The 24,355-nt window shown below is 51.5% G+C and overlaps 1 protein-coding gene across 3 annotated transcripts in view; it reads right to left on the bottom strand.

Annotated features, from left to right (window-relative positions):
* Nucleotides 1-24,355, bottom strand: part of ADGRD1 (adhesion G protein-coupled receptor D1) — a 145,364-nt gene that overhangs the window by 46,842 nt on the left and 74,167 nt on the right. For all 3 annotated transcript variants that reach the window (XR_010933399.1, XM_067701242.1, XM_067701241.1), the window contains 2 exons: nt 5,195-5,268; nt 1,237-1,360 (listed from right to left, as the gene is read on the bottom strand). Coding sequence is in view for 2 of the 3 variants with exons in the window: in XM_067701242.1 (XP_067557343.1) it covers nt 1,237-1,360; nt 5,195-5,268 (198 nt within the window). In the remaining variant the exon portion in view is untranslated. The remainder of the gene's footprint in view (nt 1-1,236; nt 1,361-5,194; nt 5,269-24,355) is intronic.

Raw genomic sequence — 24,355 nt, 5'->3', positions numbered from 1 at the left:
AAGGAAGTCGTCACGCTCAGGTGTCAGGGACTGAGCACGGTTCAGAGGATCCTACCACGGGGCGTCTGCATTTTTGTAAGTTATTTATTTATTTTTGGCTGCATTGGGTGTTCGTTGCTGCACGCGGGCTTCCTCTAGTTGCGGCGAGCGGGGGCTACTCTTCGTTGAGGTGCGTGGGTTTCTCATTGCGATGGCTTCTCTTATTGCGGAGCACGGGCTCTAGGTGCTCAGGCTTCAGGAGTTGCGGCACGCGGGCTCAGTAGTTGTGGCTCGAGGGCTCAGTAGTTGTGGCTCGCGGGCTCTAGAGCGCAGGCCTCAGTAGTTGTGGCTCGCAGGCTCAGTAGCTCTGCGGCACGTGGGATCTTCCTGGACCAGGGCTCGAACCCGTGTCCCCTGCATTGGCAGGTGGGTTCTTAACCACTGCGCCACCAGGGAAGCCCCACATCTGCATTTTTAAAGATCACTCTGTCTTCTCTTACAAGCTAGGCCTCCCTTGAACCACAGAAGTTAATCTCTAGTTCTTAGTGCTGACCAAGCCTAGTAGGCAATAAAGATTAAATATTCTGAAGCAGAGAAACCCAACCAGGAGGGGCCTCTTCCATCCTTAACCTGAGGATAGACGTCCTGGCCCCGTTTGGAGAGAAGGACGCAGGGGGTGGTCGGAAATCCCCTCCCCCACCTCAGGGCTCACTCCCGCTGGGGCTGGAAGTCAGGTCCCTCAGAAACAGGTCCAGGGCCCCATCTGCAGCCCAGGGTCTCCTGTCTCACAGTAGAAATGCTCCGAGGACACGGTGTGGCCACCCTGGACATAGGTGCAGCTGTATGCCACCACTGGTGACACTTTCTCTGGACATCCAGGCACACTGCTTATAGCCGAGGACCTCACTCTGCTGGACACGCCCATGGCACAGGGAGGGTCTCACAGCCCAGTGACCAAAGACAGGAAACGCGGCCATGACCACCTCCTGGGCGGCGCGTGCATCCTCGAGAGGGACCCAGGGTCTGCTCAGGTGCTGGCTGAGGAAACCTGGAGCACAGGAGCTTCTGCAAAGAAGCAGAGCCTCGTGGGGGTCCCCAACCACCGGGCCTCCCTACCTGTGCAGGCTCCCGTCTGCCCTGCTGCGGCTGAAGCCCCCGGCGCTGACGACGAAGACCTGCCACCCGGCCCCCACTGCAGGCTGACGGAGAGGGGGCACCTCTTCGCAGCCCAAGAGCCCCTCCCCGCCTGGCGCTTACCTCCAGCGGGACCACCTGCATCAGGATGGCGAAGTTGGTGAGGTGTGTGCAGCGGCAGACAGAGTAGCTGAGGTTCCCCTCGGCGAGAGCGCAGCCCTGGTTCGACCAGATGCCTTCTCCGGAGCTGAGGACACAGGAGGAACCGTCAGTGGGAAGCAAAGCCCACCCTTGGCCCGTGGGCTGAGACAGCGTCCTCACCACCAGGCTGAGGAGGCTAGCGTGTTTCTGGCGTTGATCAGGGCCCACAAAACAGCACCTCTTTCCTCCCGGGAGGGGAAAGCGGCATAACCACTCTGGCCCCATCGCTTTGCAAAACACCTGGTCCAGCAGCCAATAAACATGGAGTGTCTACTGGCCATCTGTATGTCTTCTTTGGAGAAATGTCTATGTAGATTTTCTGACCATTTTTTGATTGTTGTTGTTGTTGTTACGAGTTGTATGGGCCCTTTGTATGTTTTGGAAATTAAGCCCTCATCAGTTGCATCATTTGCAAATGTTCTCTCCCATTCCGTAGGTTGTCTTTTCATTTTGTTGATGGTTTCCTTTGCTGGCATATACCCAGACAAAACTATAATTCAGAAAGATCCATGCATCCCAAGTTCACAGCAGCACTGTTCACAGTAGCCAAGACATGGAAGTAACCTAAGTGTCCAGCGACAGAGGAATGGATAAGGAAGATGTGGCACGTATATACAATGGAATATTACTCAGCCACAAAAAAGAATGAAATAATGCCATTTGCAGCAACATGGATGCAACTAGAGATTATCATACTAAGCGAAGTTAAGTCAGAAAGACAGAGACCAATACCATATATCACTTATATGTGGAATCTAAAATACAACACAAATGAACATATCTATGAAACAGAAACAGACTCACAGACCTAGAGGACAGACTTGTGGTTGCCAAGGGGGAGGGGAGTTGGGGGATTGGGAGTTTGGGATTAGTAGATGCAAGCTATTATATATAGAATGGATAAACAACAAGGCCCTACTGTATAGCACAGGGAACTATATTCAGTATCTTGTGACAAAACATAATGGAAAAGAATATATATATCTATAACTGAATCACTTTGCTGTACAGAAGAAATTAACACAACATTGTAAATCAACGGTACTTCAATAAAATCTAGAAAGCGTGAAGTGTGCGGGTCCTGCAACCCAGCAATCCCACTTCTAGAGAATTCCGAGCTCTGTGCACAGGGATGCGTCTGGGGTATTTACTGAATGATGCGTGACACTAGAGAACATTTTAAAGTTCCCTAATGTCCACCTCGGGGACCTGGATAAAATTTGGTAGGGTGTATACATCAGTCAGAAGCAGCATGTATCCATACGGATAAAACACAGAAACTTCATATACAATGTTGAATGCAACAGTAATGATGCAAGGGCGTGACACGCAAGAAGATCGTATGTTTTCTATGAACATAACCATAAATTATAGATAAATTATTGAGAAAACTCCCCACAGAGAGGGCAAGAGACCAGGATAAGATGTAAAAGTCTTTTACATATTTACTTTTTTATAATTTTTTAAAGGATAATGTTTTGACGTATTACTTGCTTTATTTCTTAAAGTATAAACCTAGACAAAAATGACATGAAGCAAAAATGCACAAATGTTAACCGTGGTTCACTCTTGTGGTGAGAATATGAGCGACTACAATTTTCTTCCCTGTATCTCTCTATAGTTTCAAATTCACAGAAAGGACGCTTAAATGGTTCTTCCCAGAAATTGCAACTTTGAGTGATCAGCAAAGACAAATCTTTGCTTCGGCCAAAGGCAGGGGCCCCTGGGGAAAGCTTTTATAAGCTGGAGAAATTTAAAGGCTCTAGTTTCTCTTTGCTGTACATTCCGTTTTCACGGCAATGTCAGCCGTGGATGAGAAAGGTGGCCGTCCCAGAGGGATGATGGATAAACACAGTCCTGCCGCGCTCCTGCGGTGTTCTGTGAACAAAGCACACGCTAGCGGCATCTTTATTTTCATCCCTGAGGCAGAGGGTGTCCCTGTGAGGATGCTGTGCGATTGTAGCTCTCGGTGAGCTTGGGCAGCGTGGAACCCGAGGGAGAGGTGGGAAGGGTCGTCTGGAGAAGGCTGAGGGGTGGCGCTGAACCTGAGGGCCGAGGCTTCGGGGACAGCGGCTTCAGAGGCAGCGTTTGTCATGAGTGAGGTGGGGAGCATTTAGCAGAGACCAGAGAGCACAGCCAGCACCACTCGAACCTACCAGTTTTCAGGAGCAACCCCCCAGTAACATCAGGATCAAAGGGCCTTAAAGATGGGCACGTCCTGCCCCACCCTGCCACCTGTTAGGGCTAACCTGTCCCCGGCCCTCGAGAACCAGCGACACCGGCTGCTGGGCTGTATGTGACCTTTGTCCATGGAAGGTATGAAGGCCACACTTGAATTAGAGGGTGACCTGAGAAGTAGCGGGCACGCATTCAGGGAGCGTGGTCCTAGGATGGAGCGACCCCTCTGCTGGCGCCAAGGGTGACTGCGAATTAAAAACCGTGAAAGTCACATTTTCCCAAATGGAGCCACGAAGCCGTGACGATGTCTTCACTAACCGGGGGAGCTGAGCCCCGCGTGGCATCACCTCTGTGTGCGTGTAGAGACCCACATCCCAGGGAACCCGCGGAAACAAGAAGCCTGGTTCCCCGACTTGTGAGTAAGTAAATCTGCCATGACAGCCGGTCAGGAGACAGCAAATAACAGGAAATACGCGCCCTACCCTGTGGCCGCGGAAGTCGGCGTCTGAGCAGAAAACTGCTCTCTCACGTGCATAAATGGAGCGTGTGTATATAAAGATGAAAAAATACTACATGTCGGTGAAAAGAGATGCGGGCAGAGCACGAAATAAGGACGGGGGAATGATGCAAGAAACATGGACCTAAACAACACCATATATTTCCCAAGAACATAAATATAAAACATGCATAAATGATCAAAAAATACACACAAAAATCTCCCCACTGTGGCTACTACAGGCAAGAGGAGAGATCAGGGTAAGATCTAAAGGTCCAACGGGACATATGCTCTTCTTATAATGCTTTCTTTTTTAAGAGAATAATGTTTTGATGTATTGCTTCTATCATTTGTTAGAGTGTAAGTCTAGGGGAAAAAAGCGACCCAGAATTCTAAGCTCAGTGAGAATATCTTTCAAAAATAAAAGTCCGCTGAACTTCCTGCCAGCAGACTCACACTACAAGAAAAGTTACAGGAATATACCAGACGGAAACTGTGACCTACGCAAAGAAATGAAATAGCTGGAGATGGAAAAAATGAAGGGAAATATGCAGTTATTATTTTCTTGATCTGAATTGCTTTAGAGGATAACTAACTTTCTAAAGCAAAAATCCTAGCAATGTATTGTGCGTTTCTGGCATCTGTAGAGGTAAAACGTACAACAAGAATAGTGCAAAGGATGGGCAAGAAGAATTGTGAAAAGACTGTTGTAATGTCTCAGAATACATGTGTGGTGGTATAAAATATTATTGGAAGGTAGACACGGATGAATTAAAGATATATACTCTAAGCCCCAGGGCAACCACTACAAAAAATTAAAAGGAAGTATACACCAGAGGTCAATAGGAGAGATAAAATGGTACCAAAAATACACACAAATACACACTAGGGGGGTGGGATAGGGAGGGTGGGCGGGAGACGCAATGGGGAGGAGATATGGGGATATGTGTATATGTATAGCTGGTTCACTTTGTTACACAGCAGAAACTAACACACCATTGCAAAGCAATTATACTCCAGTAAAGATGTTAAAAAAAAATACACACAAAAATCCAACTGGAGTAAGAAAAAGAGAGTATAAGAAGCAACAAAATAAAAGTAGATCATAACCTGGACAGGCGTGTGACCGAGCATGGACACCCTGGGCCCCCTCCCACCCCTCCTCTGCTCCCTTCTCGCCCCGGGACCCTCCCACGCAGATAGTACCTGAAGTCCAGGAAGGCGCAATACAGGAAGATCCGGTTGCTCTCATTGGTAGCCTCGATGTACTGCCTTTGAGTCTGAAATGACAGAGGATGGACACGCCTCATGATCCAGCCGGAGAAGCCGAGCTGCCAACACTGAGGTGAGAGCCGCACCCTCACAGCCCACAGGACCCCACAGGGCTGGCAACACACAAAGCCCTTGACCTCCCGTCGCAACCCTTGTGGTCGGAGAGGGCGGGTCACCCGGCCCCATCTCTCTCCCGGCTCTCCTTTGCCAGGGCTGCCGCCTCAGGGCCTTTGCACTTGCTGTGTCCTCCCTCTAGAAAGCTCTCCCCCAAGACAACGCCGTGGCTCCCACCCTCCCGGCCTTCTCCTCAGGAGACCCTGCCGGCTCACTCAAAACAATACCAACCTGCCCATTCCTCTTACCGCGTTTTTTCATAGCACGGATCTCCATGCAGCACGTTACATATTTACTTATTTATTTGTGGGCTGTCTTCCTCTCTAGAGCACGCACACAGTGAGCTATCTCGTTTACTGCTGTATCCCTGGTGCCTACCCTAGTGTCTGGCACGCAGCAGGCGCTTACTAAGTATTTATTGAACCAATGGACAAAAGAACGAATAAGTGAACAGTTCCATCAATGACCCTGTTCCTAGGATTCTCGCTCGTCCCTGGGCTTTTCCGGGATGCCAGCTCAGGGCACCTGGCAGCAGCTGCTCTGCCCTCAACGAGATGCAGAGACTCGTCCAGGAATCTTGCCAGGGAGCTTGGGAAGCCAGCGGCACCACAGGAGACTGGGCTCAACGGTATCTAATCGACTCCCAATCAATAGTTCAAGAACCTCTTATCTGATGTCCCCGGACACGCAACCACCGGGCTGGGCTGCAGGAGAACGTGTGGGTCAGAAACCGATAGGGGCATCCTCTCGCTGAGCACCCACTGGTTCAGGAGACAGGGGCCTGGTACTCAGGGAGCTGAGCTTACCTGAGCCTCAAACCCTATAAGGAAGCTCAGGGAGCAACACAACCAAAGGCTCAAGAAAGTCCACGGGAGAAACCCTAAGAAGGTTCAGCCTCCCTTTTCCTCACCCTGTTTTCAGGCTGCGGCCGAGACGCCTGACCTCATCCACATGCCACCTGGGCCACCCCGGCTGGCACCCCATCCCACGTTCAATGCTGAGGACGGTTTTCAAAGAGTGGTCCTCACAGCAGCCTCAGCATCACCCCAGGCCACCCCTGGGCCCCAGCACAGAATCAGAAACTCTGGGGGTGAGGACGGCCTCTGGATTTTCACAAGTCCTTCAGGTGACGCACCTGAACCTGAGAACCACTAGAAGCCGGACAGAGGCTGCCTACTCTGCCCCCTCCTCGTGTCTCAGCCTGCTGTGACCCTGCTCAGTCCCAGACAGCCCTGAGGCTGCAGCCATTCAGAGCCACAGAAGGTCATTAGCAGAGGAACTGCAGTGTGCGATGTGCAAACCCCACAAAATCGAAAATACACGTAAGAAGCTGCTGGTGACCCCTGCCCAGTCTCAGCGAGGCTTCCTTGGCCCCGGGCAGGACCAGACCCTCCAGGACACTGCTATGTGCCGTTTTTTCCCCTTTTTTTCTCCCTCTACCCCTATATTGCCCCTCCCCGCCCACTTCCCTCTCCCCACTGGTAACCGCTAGTTTGTTCTCTGTATCTGTGACTCTGTTTCTTCTTTGTTGTATTCACTAGTTTGTTGTATTTTTTAGATTCCATATATAAGTGACATCAGACAGTATGTGTCTTTCTCTGTCTGACTTATTTCACTTAGCACAATGCCCTCCAAGTCCATCCATGTTATTGCAAATGGCAAAATTTCATTCTTTTTTATGGCTGAGTAGTATTCCATTGTATATATGGAACACATCTTCCTTATCCATTCATCTTTTGATGGACGCTTAGGTTACTTCCATACCTTGACGATCGTAAATAGTGCTGCTATGAACATTGGGGTGTATGTATCTTTTCAAATTAGTGTTTTTATTTTTGGTTTTTTTTCAGCTATAGACCCAGGAGTGGAATTGCTGGGTCGTATGGTAGTTCTATTTTTAGTTTCTTAAGGAATCTCCATACTGTTCTCCACAGTGGCTGTATCAGTTTCCATTCCCGCCAACAGTGTAGGAGGGTTCCCTTTTCTCCACACGCTCATTTGTTATCTGTGTTCTTTTTGACGATAGGATTCTGACGGGTGTGAGGTGACATCTCACTGTGGTTCTGATCTGCATTTTCCTGATGATTCGTGATGTTGAGCATCTTTTCACGTGCCTGCTGCCATCTGCATCTGCTCTTTGGAAAAATGTCTATTCAGTTTTTCTGCCCATTTTTAAATCAGGTTGTTTGTTTGACGTTGAGTTATATGAGCTGCTTCTGTAATATATGTTGGATATTAACCCCTTATCGGTTGTATCATTTGCAGATATCTTTTCCCATTCAGTAGGCTGTCTTTTCGTTTTGTCACGGCTTCCTTTGCTGTGCAAAAGCTTTTCAGTTTAACTAGGTCCCATTTGTTTAAACTACGTGTGACGCTTGTGCAAAGTAATGAAATGTGACGGCAGCGGCACTAGAAGGGGGCAGCAGCCAGGCGCCCGCGTCATCAGAGGCCCGGAAGCTCCCCCAGGAAGAAGGGTCACCCCTCCTCTCATCGCCAGCCCTGCTCTGAGCGCAGGGAAGCACTTCCACGTGGGAGCGGCACAGAGGCCGAAGTCCTGACCCTCTGACTCTGGATCTAAATCACTCTTCAAGGGGAGCTTAAAAATCAGGCACGACCCACGAGCCAAGTGCCCGTGTGGTCGGCAGGGTGGAGGGCAGACCGGGGTCTGGGGCCAGGATCACACCCAAGATGGGAAACCCCTGCCTCTGTCTGGGTTCCTCCCGGCTCCGCGCCTGTGATGGAAAAAGCAGATCCCCTCCTTCTGTGTTTGAAGTTTGCAGCTGAAGTGGAACAAAGGCTCTCAGCACGACTCCAGGGAGGGAGACCTAGACGGTTCCCAGGAACACCACTGGACGGTGTGAACACACCGGCCACGGTGCTGCCAGAGAAAGGAGGGCGAGGCTTCCAGGTCACGGCCCACTTTCCCAGAGGTGTGGGAGGCGCCGTCCGCCCATCAGCCTCCCGAGTGCCTGGGCGACATCCCAGCCAGTCACCCCGGGGCCCAGGAGGTGGGGTGCCCCATCAGGGTAGGGTGAGCGAGTAGCATCCCCCTTGAACCCCTCCTGGGTCCTGAGGCCGAGGACCCTGTGGAGTCCTGTGGTCCACAGGGAAGCCCTGACTCTTCACCAGACGTGTCCACCTAAGCACATCCCATGGGGAACGGCTACACGGGCCCTGCGGAATCTCTCCTACGGGATCTGAGACTTCTGCCAACAGCCATAAGGTCTTCCCATCTGGGGAGAAGCAAATGGGACTAATCGAGGATTCACTGTCTGCTGCCAGTACAGCAAGGGGTCTGCTTCTGAGAGACGCACATCAGGAGAGGAGAAAATCTACCCGACAACAGCCTGTGAATGTTCCTTGTTCAGAAACGTGCTTGCTTTTTAGGCCAGTATAATCGTCCCTCGGTAGCCATGGGGGATTCGTTCCAGGAGCCCCGAGGATACCAAAGCCCACAGGTGCTCAAGTGCTGTATAAAAAGTGGTGTCGTTTTTGCATATAACCTACACACATCCTCCTGTGTACTCTAAATCATCTCTAGATTACGTATAACACCTAACACAATGTAAATGCTATGTAAACAGTTGTCAGTGCATGGTAAGTTGATATTTTGCTTTTTGGAAATTTCTGGAATTTTTTTCTGAATATTTTCCATCCGAGGTTAGTTGAATCTGTGGATATGGAACCCTCAGATACGGAGGGCTGACTGTATATAGTTTAACTTATACATTGGCCGGAAAGGTACTTGCCTATCTCTGTCCCAAGCAAAACACAGATGTGTCCACAGCCCTTAATTCTGATGCTTAGTAAAGCAATGGAAGGGTCCAAGTGCCCCCCCATAGCTGTGGGCAGCTGCGCACGGCTGTCGGCACCCTCCTCTCCAGCCAGGCTCACCTCACAAGCCTGGGGCCAGGACTCTGCATGATTGAAATGTCCCACCTTTAGGGGAAGTAAGAATCACAGAGGTAATGTCCAGTGGGGATGACGGGGGACACCGTTCATCCAGCCTCAGCCTCCTCTGGCATCTTGGGGTGCTTCTTTCTCCCACAGAATCACAGGCAGTCCCTCCTGAAGATGCTAAGACAGACTCCAGCATCTTAGCCTCTGGCAGGACGGGGGCAGGGCAGGGCCCCATGAAGGAGACAGCTGAGATTCACCTCTGGAAAGGGAGACCCGGGCAGCCTGCTGGGCTGAGCTGGCCCAAGTGCTGAGGGTGAAAGGTCAGACAGGGTGAGACGCTGAGACCTTTGACCTCACAGAGCAGGGGCTCCCGGGGGCTTTGCGGCTCCATGCCCTCACCACCCCAGCACCATCTGCACGGGATACAGCGGCACGGCCACCGGGTCCGGGTCAGAGACGCCCACCGAGGACCCGTCCAGAGCCGGGGAACGCGGGGTCCACACGTGCGGGGAACTCGGGTTTCCCCGCCTTCCCTGTCCCTGCGGGGTGCTGGGCGCAGGGGTGGGTCCGGTGCCAGAAGGGAATTCAATTCTAACTGTGAAGGCCCGTGGTTCCCCAGGCCCTCTCTCCTCTGTTAAACCTCACGGCTCCAGTTTGAGAGGAACGGGGCCTGCAGACTCCTGACTTTTACGCTCACGGTTTATATTCGGTGTGTAAACCTGCCCGGCGGGTGAGGGAAACACGCAGAGAGGAAATTGCTCCGATGCTTCCAGCAAAAAGCAAAGAAAAAACACCTGTGAACTTACATGGGGATCTGGAATTAGAACAGCCGGCCGCAGAACTGAACAGAAAGTGTTTTCAAATCGTCCCCGTGGCGGCGTCTCAGAGCAGAGAGGTGGGTCCCAGGGAAGGCGGAGCGGGGAGCAGAAAACAGAAGCAGAAAGAGGCAGGAATGCGTGAGGACGAGGGCGGCCGTGAGCGCCTGTCAGCCCGCAGGTCGGGGCTCTTTCCATAAGCTCCTTCCCCATTTCACAGGAATGGGCTGCACAGATTCTTGTTTTTTAAAAAAAGGAAAATCTTGGGCTTCCCTGGTGGCGCAGTGGTTGGGAGTCGCCTGCCGATGCAGGGGACACGGGTTCGTGCCCCGGTCCGGGAAGATCCCACACGCCGCGGAGCGGCTGGGCCCGTAAGCCATGGCCGCTGAGCCTGCGCGTCCGGAGCCTGTGCTCCGCAACGGGAGAGGCCACAACAGTGAGAGGCCTGCGTACCGCAAAAAAAAAAAAAAAACCCGGAAAATCTCGTGTTGAGCCCCACAGGTGGGACTGTTTGATGCCAGACATCTTATCTATTTACAGCTCTCTCGTGAGTCTGGGGTCGCCACACAGATTTGCTTCCAGTTTTGTTTCAACAGGACCAGGGCACCCGTCCTGGCCTCAGATTCCTAACGTTTAATCCCACTTCAGCCCTTGCCCCCTGATTCCCCGCTCAAGATAACCACAGAAAGTCCTCCAGGGAACAGCGGCCCACAGACCCCAGTGCCAGGCCGGCTGTACCTAAGAGGGGCACCTTGACCCTGGAGGGTTTAACTCCCAAAGGAGACCCTCAATGCCCTCTCCTTCCTAATCCAAGAGGGGAGGGTGGAGGACACCTTGGGATTTGTCTGAATTAGGACAAATTCATTAAACTAGCAAAAATGTCTTTTCTAGGGAAAACATAAGATCCTCATTTTCCTGGAATCATCTCCTCCCATGAGAAAACATGCTCGATAAATATATAAGTGTCATTACTTTTGTTATAGTGACTCATAAAATACGTTCTGTACATGCCCGCAAGTCTAAGATAACAACATTGTCCTAATACGGGGTGAATTTTCAGAAAGAAAATGAGTTACAAAGACACATCCTGACCGCCAGCAAATAGATCAGTGGAACAGAGTAGAGACCCAGAGACAGCCCACACAAGTCCAGTCAACTGACGTTTGACAAAGAATCAAAAATAATTTAATGAAGGAAGGATGGTTCTTTCACCAAATAATGCCAGAGCCACTGGACATCCATAGGACCATCAATCAATAAGCCAACCTAAATCTCACACCTTACAAAAACTTCACTGAAAATAGATCCTACAGTGAATGTTAAACATAAGACTGTAGAACTTTTATATGATAACATAGAAAAAAAATCTTCAGGACCTACAGTCCATTGAAGAGTACTCAGCTATGACGCCAGTGTAGGAAATACATTCCATAAAATTGAAAAATAAATAAATTGGGCTTCATAAAAACTAAAAACCTCACACTCTGTGAAAGACCCTATTAAGAGGATAAAAAGATGAGCCACAGATTAGGAGAAAACATTTACAAACCACGTATCTGACAGAGGAGTCATATCCAGAACATACAAAGGATTCTCAAAACTCAACTGTAAAAATAAAACAAAGAATCCCGTTAGAAAAAGGGGAAAGGACGTGAAGAGACATTTCCCTGAAGAGGATACACAGACGGCAAAGAAGCAGAAGACAAGATCTTCAACATCACTAACCCTCAGGGAAATTCAAATTCAGACCACAACGAGAACAACTAAAATAAAAGACGACTGAACCAAACACGGGCAAAGATGCAGAGAAACTAAATCGCTCGTACATCGCTGGTGGGAACATGAAACGGTACAGCCCCTCTGCAAAAGCGTTTGGAAGTTTTAAGAAATATTGAAAATACTTATCCCATGACCCTGCAATTGCACTCCTGGGCATTTACCCCAGAGAAAGAGAAACTATTTCCACACAAAAACCTGTACACAATTCTTCATAACAGCTTTACTCGTAATTGTCAAAAATTGGAAACAACCAAAACACCCCTCAGTGGGTGACTGGCTAAACACACCGCAATTTATCCAGACCCTGGATGACTACCCAGCAAAAACGGTTTGAACTAGCGACACACGTGACAGCTTGTACGGATCTCACGGGCATTAGGTTGAATGAAAAAAGCCAATTTCAAAAGGCAAGGTCTGTATGATCCTATTATATACCCTTTTCAACATGACAATCGTAAGGATGGGAAACATCGTTGGTTGCCAGGAGTTACGGATGGAAGTGCAACCAAAGATGTTTTGGGTGGTAAGGTGGTTCTGTATCTTGATTTCAGTGATGTTCTTGTGAATCTATCATTATTCCAAAATAAAAATTTTTTAGAGAGTTAAACCAGCATCAGATGAACGATCATCAAACCAAGCTTTCTAGCTGGAGGAAACACAACTTGGGCAGGAGATAAAATGTCCCCAACCATTAAGCCAGGGATTTTAATATCTAAGTTTCATTTTGATTAGCTGAATTCTGCACAGGAACGTGGAATTAGGTGGTAAGCCAGTTAAGGGGACCACAGGTCTCCTCGTCAGGGACAATACAACCATAACTCATAATTATCCTCTCCTCTTCCCTGGCGCCTCGGATCTCAACTATTTGTCACCACACGTGAGTCCCAGGCAAACCCAGCACATCGAGGTGCACGGCAGACCCGGGTGTAGGCCCCCTCACTTCCTCCCAGGACCTCCTTCTGCCGCCTGGGGCCCTGGTTGCTGTATTAACATCCCTTTGGGATCCTGAGGTGTGTGTGTTGTTCCCACTTAAAGCACAAGTATCTCTTGTGTGGTCTGGGCCAGAAGCAAGGGAAACGATCGCTCCACACAGGGTCCATCCACAGCCTTCCGGCCCCCATCAGAGTCCATCCCCACGCACAGCAAAGCGGTCAGGTTTTTTTTTTAACATCTTTACTGGAGTATAATTGCTTTACAATGGCGTGTTAGTTTCTGCTTTATAACAAAGTGAATCAGTTATACATATACATATGTTCCCACATCTCTTCCCTCTTGCATCTCTCTCCCTCCCACCCTCCCTATCCCACCCCTCTAGGTGGTCACAGAGCACCGAGCTGATCTCCCTGTGCTATGCGGCTGCTTCCCACTAGCTATCTATTTTATGCTTGGTAGTGTATATATGTCCATGCCACTCTCTCACTTTGTCACAGCTTACCCTTCCCCCTCCCCATGTCCTCAAGTCCATTCTCTGCGTCTTTATTGCTGTCCTGCCACTAGGTTCTTCAGAACCTATGCAGATCGCCAACAAACACATGAAAGAATGCTCAACATCACTAATCATTAGAGAAATGCAAATCAAAACTACAGTGAGGTATCACCTCACACCAGTCAGAATGGCCATCATCAAAAAAGCTAAAAACAATGAATGCTGGAGAGGGTGTGGAGAAAAGGGAACCCTCTTGCACTGTTGGTGGGAATGTAAATTGATACAGCCACTATGGAGAACAGTATGGAGGTTCCTTAGAAAACTACAAATAGAACTACCATACGACCCAGCAATCCCATTCCTGGGCATATACCCTGAGAAAACCATATTGAAAAAGAGTCGTGTACCACAATGTTCATTGCAGCTCTATTTACAATAGCCCGGAGATGGAAACAACCTAAGTGTCCATCATCGGATGAATGGATAAAGAAGATGTGGCACATATATACAATGGAATATTACTCAGCCATAAAAAGGAACGAAATTGAGTTATTTGTAGTGAGGTGGATGGACCTAGAGTCTGTCATACAGAGCGAAGTAAGTCAGAAAGAGAAAAGCAAATGCCGTATGCTAACACACATATATAGAATCTAAAAAAAAAAAAAAAAGCGGTCAGCTTTTACCTTCAGGTCTCCTTCTGGAATATTTCTCTTCCCAGATGCCTCTTACTCGTGGAATATTTGTGTTATAAATTTTTACCCTGGACACCTGGTTTGAATTTTTCAAAGACGTTTCACAGACTTTAATGTTATCTGAACTGTGATATAAGAAAGGGGAAAAAAAAGAAGCTAGACTTAAAATATGGCTTCAATATTGATCGGTTTGATCGTCCCCAAATGAACTCACTGCCTTTCCTTCCTGCCCTGAAGATGTTCTCCACGAAGGGAAAAGGAAGGGCAGTGATCCCTAAATCAATCGTCCACACTGGCTCTTACTTCCAATGTCACCTACAGCCCGAAAATTCTGGGAGTATAAACTCAGCTATAACTTTGAATGTATCTCTGAAAAGAGTCTGCGATCAAAACAGGTAAATGCTGGACTTCCCTGGTGGCTCAGTGCTTAAGAATCCGCCTGCCAATGCAGGGGACACAGGTTCGAGCCCTGGTCCGGGAAGATCCCACATGCCGCGGAGCAACTAAGCCCGTGCGCCACAACTACTGAGCCTGTGCTCTAGAGCCCATGAGCCACAACTACTGAAGCCCGTGTGCCTAGAGCCCGTGCTCCACAACAAGAGAAGCCACCGCAATGAGAAGCCCATGCACCGCAATGAAGAGTAGCCCCTGCTCGCCGCAATTAGAGAAAGCCCGCGCACAGCAACGAAGACCCAACGCAGCTAAAAATTAATTAATTAATTAATTAAATTAAAAAAAAAAAACCTTCCCCATGTATATCAGTATCCTCAGGTGGGAGGGAAAAAATAGTATTTTCATAACACAAACTATAAAGCAGAACTCTCGAAATAAATTTTTAGGATTTGCAGATAATCAGGAAATTTCAATTACAGGTATACCCCTGGGAGTCACATCAGAAGGTCCCAGGGAGTCGAATACTTTTATTTCTATGCAAATAAGGAGATGGGTTTAAAGGTTATAAAATTCTGATCTGTTTTACAGCCTGATTCTGTGGCGCTAATAATAATAAATCCTGTTTGTGGTCTTGAACCCTCTTACAAACCACATTAAAAATGATGTTATTTTCCGTGAATGATGAGCAATTTTTCTTAGAAAAGAAAGTAGGAATTTAGAAGCCCACGACTTGCATTCCAGAACAGTCTAATGAAAGATGTGCTCAGTGAACCCTCCCCAGAGTGTTCTGTGATACGTGTTCCCGTGAGTCATCTTTGCTTCCCGTTTTCCTGCTTGTTACTCTATTTTATTAGCTCATATACAAGATAGTTTAACCCAAATTTCCCCAGGCCTTAAACTCACACATGCAAAAAAAAAAAAAAAAAAAAAAATCCTTTTCTTAAGGCAATAGAGAATATATAAAGCTTTTCCCTTGAAATTCTCTTCTCACATATTAAAAGACTACTCAGATATAAAACGAACACCTATTAACTATATTATCTAACTCATTAATGACTGAAGCAACCACTAAGATGTTAGGATCTCTTCAAAGGAAAATGCAAAGAATCAGAGATCTAGGAGGCCACCGGGAATGCTGAAGTGAACCTGCTTAACAGATACAAAACTGGCAAAACTGGTTGACATCCACAGGGAAATAATCATTCCACTGACTCCCCATCTCTGCCAGACAACATCTGCATTTCAGTGGACAGAATTACAGATCTCAGTGTGAACAGTTCATAGAAGATGATTTTGTAAGCCAGGTCCCAAAGGTCCTGAGATATGAACGTGGCCAATTACTTGTGAAATGAACACCTGTCATCCTCAGGGTACAAAAACCATGTGAGATTTTTTTCCAAACCACTAGGTTTGCTTCTATGGAAAAGCTTCTACTTAAAGATACATATCTTCCTGAACTGGCAGAGCAGACCAGCAGAATTTAGCAGCATTGAACACAGAAGTGCTTCCAAGAAGAAAAACAAAACACTCATCATACGTCATGGTGTAAATATGGCCAAAAGGAGGATGCAAATGTGAGAGCACAGGACAAGGACAGAGAAGGAGCTGACACACGGCCGCGAGCACGGTGACCGCTCGGTGACATCCTTGGTTCCACCGTGACAGTGCCGGTCCCATGAAGGTCGTCAGGAAAGAAAATACAAGGAAGACTGGAAATGACGCTTTGGAAAACGAGCACATGATGGGGGGTGGGGTCTCAGTGCCCGGATCCGAGAGAGAACAGCCCCAGGCTCTGTGCACGTGAGGGGACCCTGTGGCCGGCTGAGTCCCCCAGATGCGTTCTATGCTGTAGACAGGGGCCGAGGGGCCTGGGCACCGGCTCTCGGATGCACTGCACTGACGGCATTCTGGCAGGATCAGCAGACCGCTGGCCGGTCTGGCTGCTGACGTCCTTCCCCTGGGTCCTTGCCCCTTCAGAGCTCCTATGATCCCTGAAGAGCTCATGAAACCATCTTCCTTGACTTAAGTGCGTAAAGCCGCCAAGGAAGGCGGTGCCCTCAGCCTGCACCATTTTGGCCGCTCGGAGCCTCTTCCCGCGAACCTCAGTTTCACCTGATTTCACTCCGGGGGGTCTGTCTGCTCTCCCTCTCTCTCAGCAGCTCCGCATGAGCTGGGTCTAAGCTAATCGGTGCATTTTTGCTCCCTGACCATTCACTGAAAGAGAAGCCCGTCGGGCCCTGGAGGAGGGAGGGGGTGAACACTCTCCATCACCCCCAGGAAAGCCCTGGAAGCTCCTGTGTCTCCTCGATGGCCATGAACAGGGGCGGTCACTCCGCCCGCAGGGAGAGCAGGGCTCCTGCCCCAACGGAAGGTGCGCTGAGTCCAGGCGCAGACGAGACGGCTCAGAGACGTGAATGAGGGGTGACCACGGCCGTCGGTGGAGCGGCTGGAGGCCGGGCAGGAGCCCCCAGGACGGCTCAGGGCCCTGGCCCTGCGGGGGCTGAGCTCTGTGCAGTCTCAGGCCCTCCTGCGGCCGCAGCCCCAGCCCGTCCTCCTCCAGCCCCTGAGCCAGCGGCTGCCAGAGATGGAGGGTGAGCGCCTGGGGCGGGGGCCACCACTGCAGTGCAGCACTTACGGGCGAAGCTCTTCCAGGGTGTGGTGTGGGCAGCGGCCTCCCTTGGCTCTGCTCTTGGGAACCCCTCCTCTCCTGATACCTGCCGACAGACCCCCGGAGTCGTCTGGAGGTTCTCAGATCAGAGCTCACTGGGAAGGGCTAAGAAAGTTGTGATTTCTGTAGCATGTGGAGGAGAAGACCTCAACATAAACCATTTAATTTAAAAAGGTGGGGTGAGACATGAGCTTGGAAACATTCTTTAAAACAAGCCTGAACCCCTCCTTGGGTGAGTGTCATTTCATTGTCCCAGACACCCTGGAAAAGAGAACCCCCTCTCTCCCTTTAAGTAGCTCCCTATTGGTGGAGAAATGTTAAGAAAGATTTAGGAAATCAGATGTCCACTGCTGTCCCAGAGATCTTATGCTCCAGGCAAGTATGTGTTCTTACTAAGATTTCCCAATCCGTTTAAAGAGAGGAATCTTGATGGAAAGTTACCATTTAAATACAAACACCCAAGTTCTGTTTCAAATCAAATGGAAAAGACAATGAAATGAATATGCCAGTGGCCTTTGTTGACATCCATCGAAAGAGACAAGGAATTCTTGTTTCTTGAGGCGTATCAGCAGAATCCTAACCCTTACACGGTACGGCATGACCAAGAGGACCGTATCCTCATCCCGCCAGATAAACACAGGCGGTGAACGTCGGAAGTGGGGCAACCACGGGAGAGGTTCACGGCCTCTGGAAATCTGGACTAGAGAAAAACACAAGTCAACTTGTAGTTGGAGCAACTCCAGAACAGCTGGCCCACCTGACTCACAGCACTTCCTGCCATGGATGTGGCCAGCGTGTCCTGAGAACTGCATTGATGATGATGATGGTGATGGTGGTGGTGGTGATGGTGATGGTGATGGTGATGGTGATGATGATGGTGATGGTGATGGTGATGGTGATGATGATGGTGATGATGGTGATGATGAAGGTGATGATGGTGATGCTGGTGATGATGGTGATGGTGATGATGGTGATGATGGTGATGGTGATGATGGTGATGATGATGGTGATGATGGTGATGATGGTGATGATGATGGTGGTGATGGTGATGATGGTGATGATGGTGATGATGGTGATGGTGCTGGTGATGATGGTGGTGATGATGGTGATGATGGTGATGGTGATGGTGATGATGATGGTGGTGATGGTGATGATGAAGGTGATGATGGTGATGCTGGTGATGATGGTGATGGTGATGATGGTGATGATGGTGATGATGGTGATGATGATGGTGGTGATGATGGTGATGATGGTGATGATGGTGATGATGATGGTGGTGATGGTGATGATGGTGATGATGGTGATGATGGTGATGGTGCTGGTGATGATGGTGGTGATGATGGTGATGATGAAGGTGATGATGGTGATGGTGATGATGGTGATGATGGTGATAGTGATGATGGTGATGGTGGTGATGGTGATGATGGTGATGGTGATGCTGGTGATGATGGTGATGCTGGTGATAATGGTGATGGTGAAGGTGATGATGGTGATGATGGTGATGGGGATGATGGTGAGGCCGTCTGCAGACAGCATCACAGGCCCCACTGGTCACGGAAGGAAGCTGAGAACAGAGACCTCCAGGAACTAGCCCAAGGTCACAGCTGGGTCTTGAACCCAGGGAGTTAGCTCCAGAGCCTGCACTCTGCCTGTGGGGAAAGCAGTGGCCTGGCTTAGCCCCAGGGAGGACCCAGAGGCTGACAAGGCAGCCGGCCTCCCTGCTGCACTCTGAGCGCCGGGACTGTCAGCAGGATGAAGCACAGGAGAGGGGGCTTATGGAGGAGAAGGCCCAGGTCCCCTCACGGCCTCCAGGAGGAGAGGAGGCAGGTCCTGTTGCCCAGAGCCAGCAGGACGGGCCCCTGAATGCGGGTCTGTCCCGTGCCAGGCAGGAGGGCCACGCTGACATCTGAGAGTGATCGCGTCCTGCCCGCAAATGAGGACAAGAGTCTCTGATGTGAACTATAAAAAGTTCCTGGATCAGCAACCTGCTATCATCGTGGAATGAATCACTGATCCGAGCATCAGCTGGGACACGCCTGGAATGCCCTCCACCCTGCAAGTCCAAGGAGCCCAGATCACCAGAAACTCCCTCCAGGGCTACACGCCAAGCACTCTCCCATCCCATCTCACTGCTTCCCAGGGGTAGGGGGTTCAAACCCAGGAAGGTCGGGCGAGCCCTGGGTGCATCTGGGCTGCACCAGATCAGCAGCGGGACCTCCGAGCCCAGAAGATGGGTGGCCGCGCCTTCCGGCCAGCTGCAGGACGGCTGAAGGGAAACGCCCTCCCCAGGGAGGTAGAGACTCAGAGATGATGGGGCGCCCCACCCAGGGCTGTCCACAGCCCCATTCAGTTTCAGAAAGGCCGCTGGCCCTGGACTGACCCTGCGTCTGCTGCCTCCCCCTCAGCAAACAGGATGCACAGCCCCGAGCACCCAGGTGGGGAGCCGTGACAGACGGACATCTCTTCTCCATCGTGCAGAGAAAAGAGCCTCTGACTGACCCTACAGAGACCACGCTTCCCACCCATGAAGCTGGAGTTGCCACGTGACTAAATTCTGATCGGTGGACGCACTGCGTGGAGGTACCAGGAGCCTCCCGCAGAGGAGGTGGCGGAGGTCCAGCCCCAAGATGCGTGACATGGCGGGGGACAAGCAGGGCACCATCTTGGGCTTGGAGGACAGGGTCCAGATCCTGACGGGCTGGTCCCCAGGGCCCCGCACTGCAAGGCTCGGGACTATTCACCCCCAGAGAAACAGCCCGCCGTTCAAGCTGCTGTCATGGGGGCTGGGGGGTGAGGACTGATGATGACGCCGTTTTACGGGAAGCCGAACCTCCTGCCACTGACGCGTCGCCTTCTACGATGCGCCGAGGTGGGGCACTTACGGCCTCACCAGCACGTGGAGGCAATGCCCCTCCTGCTACACCAACTTCTCTCCGGAAAGGCTGCAGCTCAGACAAGAATTCCTGCCCCCAACTCGGCAGAAGGAAGCATCTGGTGATGACATGAAGGCGGTGCTGGCCACTTCCACATCCCATAGACCACGTGCCCTCCGCCTCTGCCACTCCTCTGCTCAGGGCCACAGGCCAGACCGCCCGGTGACCGGAGCTTCCATCCCGGCGGCCAGGCCAGGGGTGCAGAGGGTCCCTGGAGCACCCCATCACCCGACATCCAGGGTGCGGGACCTGGGCAGTGGGGGAGTCATGGGAACCGCCAGCGCCTCCTGGCCATGGGTCTCCACCTTTCGCCCCCCAGGGAGCACGTGAGAACAGAAGCTGGCAGCACCCAGGGCTGCAGGGCCATCAAACCAGCCAATCCCGTCCTCACCCCCCACGGAGCCAAGGGCCACCCACCCTCTTGGACCATAAGCCTGTCCCCTCCAAGGCCCCCGGGTGTTTACTTTGCTCCCAGGTGCAGCCCCGTCCAGTAGCGAGCGCACGTGACTGACACCCACGTGGGTCTCACCCAGGAGTGTCGCCTGTAACCCTAGTGCTATTCACACACCGGACTGCAGAGGCAACATGCCGGCCCCAAGGTGACTGTGCAATTACACGCCCGCAGCTGTGCCATTTCCACATGGATCGTGGAGCAGCACACGCCCAGCAGTGGGCTCATTCCACCATCCCTCCTCCATGGGGTCCAAGCCTGGTCTTCCTCCCGTTCTGCCTGTTCTCAGACACAGGCCCTGACCCACCCATCTCAGCAAACCCACTCCCTCTTCTGCATCCCCGAGCTGTGGCAGGAAGTGAATGAGAACGGGTGGGAGTGGTTTGTATGAAAGCAAAGAACTAATATCACCCTGAGCCCGGCCGCTTCTGGGGACGCTAAGGCCTCAGTGCGTTTCCGCCTTGGTTGGGTCTGTGCCCCTCGCTCCCACCTCACCCCTCCCCCAACTCCACCCTTTGCTTGGCTTTGAGTTGACTCAGGAGGTCTGGAGGCCCCCAGCTGAGAGCAGGAATAACAAACCCACCTTCCCACGGGGATGGGCGGGGCCGGACAAGGGGACAGAGGCACAGGTGGGCCAGTGGGAGGAGACCCCCGCCCAGGTAAGGAGCCGGCGGCCACTCAGCTCAATCGTCATCACCAAGGAAGGCGCCCCTGAACTCTGAGTGTTCCCCAAAAGGCCCCACGACTGGAATTTATCAGCTTTTAATTGCCACCAGCTAAATCAAATTATCCGTCTGACCGGAAGCCACCGTGTCAGACTCTGGCCTGAATCCTGCTCCAAGCTCCCTCGGAAGAAATGCAAACTCCAGAGTCTGTGCCGCAGAATCGCACGTGCTCAGGACGCTGTTTACCCACATCCCTTCCCCCGCTCGCCTGGGTCACCCCACAAACAGCGAGCCGTCCCACCGGGGGCCCTGCAGACAGCACAAGGCGGGGGGACGTCCCCTGATACGTGGCGGGTATTTCCTTCAAAACAAAACGTCTTCAGTTTGGAAAGCGATTAATCTTAACTGTTTTTTCTGAATGGAGAACATATTAAGTCACACACTATGTTGGATGTTTTTCTTTAACCTACACATCATTCATTCAACAAACGTTTATTAGATGTCTGCCGTGAGCCCAGAACACAGCAGTGAGCGAAACGGCTATCTCCCACCTCCACGGGGCTGCTTTTCCAGTGCAGGGAGACAGTGAGCAAGACGAACGCACAGAATACGTGATATTTAGCCCCCGGTAGGTGTTATGGAGAAAAATGGAACATGGGAATCAGAAGGGCGGGAGGGTGAGGGTTAGCGGCCAGTGTTGGAAATAAGGTGATTGAACAGGAGCCGCTGGCTCGAAGCCCCCTTGCAAGGCTTAGAGGTCCCGGCGGCTCTGGCCCCGCCCCAGCCAAGAGGCGAGAGGCCTGTTTAACGGGCCGCGTCCTCCAGGCCACGTCGCCTGGTCTCCCCGACACTGAGGCTGCCGTTTGTCACCCCACGCCCGTTTGGGGCCTGGTCCCCAACACGGACCTGGAAGCCGTCTGTCTGCTGGGCGGCCCTCTGCACTCCCATCCCTACTCCTACAGCTTCCTCAGCCTCCCGCCCGAGCTGGTGTGTCTTCACCTCTCTTCCCATCCTTGACTTCAACCCTCAGCTCATATCCTGAGGTTCAGGACTACGGCCAGCCCCAAGGGAAAGAGATGTTTCCAGAATCCGGACTGATGGGACAGAATCCGCCTCCTTCCCAGCCCTGGTTTGGTCTCACCTGAGCAAGACAGGACTGCGGTAGGACCCAAGGACCAGAACGAGGACGTGCGGCGATGCTTGACGCCTCTCTGATGCCTTGGAGGTGGAGCGCCAAGGCACCAGGTCAGCTCCATATGAAGGCTGGGCCCCCTGAGGCCCTCACACGTGAAGGAGGACAGACGGGCCCTTAATTCACCCCAAGGCCTCATTCTCAAACTCACTTCCCAGGGGCTAGCGCCCCCGACCTCCTGTGGTCCGTGAAGTCCTCACTCTCCCTCCCACCCCAGGATGCACCCAGGAAACGGGCACCCCACTGACGGAGGTCACACCTCAGGTGACGGCAGGGAAGGCCAGCGGGACGACGGGCCCTCCCGGGGGGCACAGGGCACAGCCACCACTCAGCCCCAACCATCCCGCCACAGAGCAGGACCTGCTCGGGTTTCTGGAGAGAAGCTGGAAGTTAAGATGCTAAGGTTAAAAATCCCCTGATTTCGAACATCGGCAATGGTTTCAAAGCTGTTTGAAACACGGCCCAGGTCATCCGTGGGCTGAAGGTGGTACAAGGGCCACTGTGCAAGCTCAGAGCCAAGGGCGAACAGGACTTTGCAGCTTTGTGATGACGTTCACCTGTGATCGGTCCTCCCCACTGCCCCGCAAGGCTGCAGCAGACGTTACTACTGTGATCCCTGCATTACGGACAACAAGCCTCGGCAGGTGGACAACTTACCCCAGATCACAGAGTCTACCCAAAACGCAGCGATACATCCGGCGCTTGTCCAGAGCTGTGTGACCCCAAGCCCCCTGTTAGCTCAGAGTTTCCTGAGGGGCCAGCAGTCTACCACGGGTGCTGCAAGACGAGTTTAGGTCCACAAGGAAGAGAAACAGAAGCACTTTCTACTTAATAGTGATGCATCTCTTTGCAGGTATATTTGAAAAACGTACGCCAAACACAAGATGTTATGGGGACTTCGCTGGTGGTCCAGTGGTTAAGAATGTGCCTTCGAATGGCGAGGACGCAGGATCTATCCCTGGTCGGGGAACGAAGATCCCACACGCCACGGGTCAACTAAGCCTGTGTGCTCTGGAGCCCGCGTGCCACAACTAGAGAGCCGGTGCACCGCAACTAGAGAGAAGCCCGCACGCCGCAATGAAAGATCCCGCATGCTGCAACGAAGACCCGATGCAGCCAAATAAATAAATAAATACAAATAAATAAATTTATTTTAAAAAGGTTATGTATGTTATTGCTTAAGACTTTACCCTCCTCTTAAGAAATAATATAAATTTATTTTACTGAGTATAAAAATATAGAACCACACATCAAGACCGTGATTCACAACCATGTTCCTTTTAATGAGTGTGTTCAGTTTCTTCTGAATGAGACGGAGGGGGAGGGGGAGGGGAGGCCCAGGAAGTGACGACGCGCTTCTCCACACTGGCTGCACACGTCTCGAGACAAACGCCTCACAACAAATCCCGTTCATCTCTTCCAGCGCCTGGGAAAGTAACGGAGCTACGACAGACCCCCCCGGGGAGGAAGAGCCACTCCACTGGTCGCACACAAGGGTTCCTGCACGGCCCGCCCGGGGGGTGACGCACCCCTGGAAGCCATAGCAGCCCTGTCCCGCCGGCAGGGGATGGGCCTCTGCGGGGACCCAGAGTCCAGGGGACGGTGGCCCAGATGTGCATTTGGGCCCCCATCTCTGATCCTTTATTTTCCAAGGGAGAAAACGGACAAAAACGCAGATTTTCCTGTGAAATCTCCCAGTCTTGAGGTGTTTGCAGCCAATGCACTGTTTTAAAGCAGGAAGCCCTCCCCAGGCCCCGGGCAGAGCTGACCTTCGCCAGGTGACGCTCTTCCCCTCACAAGGTGTGTGTCGCCACCTTGTTCTAAGTGGGGACGTGCTTGGGGAGAAAAGCGACGCCCTCCTGACAGACACAGAGTCAGCCTCCCGAGGCCGACGTGTCCAGCCGTCCCTCTCGGGCATCTCTGCAGGGCCGACACTGCTTTGTCTCCTCCCCGCTTCCTTTCTTTTCCATTGTCTCCAAACGGCCACCATGGGCCCCGAGCAGTGCATGTCGCAGTCCTTCCAGATGACGCCCATACAGTCCCCACCGGGACACCTGTCTTTATGGA

Source organism: Pseudorca crassidens, chromosome 12, assembly GCF_039906515.1.
Source record: "Pseudorca crassidens isolate mPseCra1 chromosome 12, mPseCra1.hap1, whole genome shotgun sequence".
In the NCBI taxonomy this organism is placed as follows: domain Eukaryota; kingdom Metazoa; phylum Chordata; class Mammalia; order Artiodactyla; family Delphinidae; genus Pseudorca; species Pseudorca crassidens.
The sequence above is the reverse complement of the archived record's forward strand: the minus strand, read 5'-3'. Positions and strand labels throughout refer to the sequence as shown.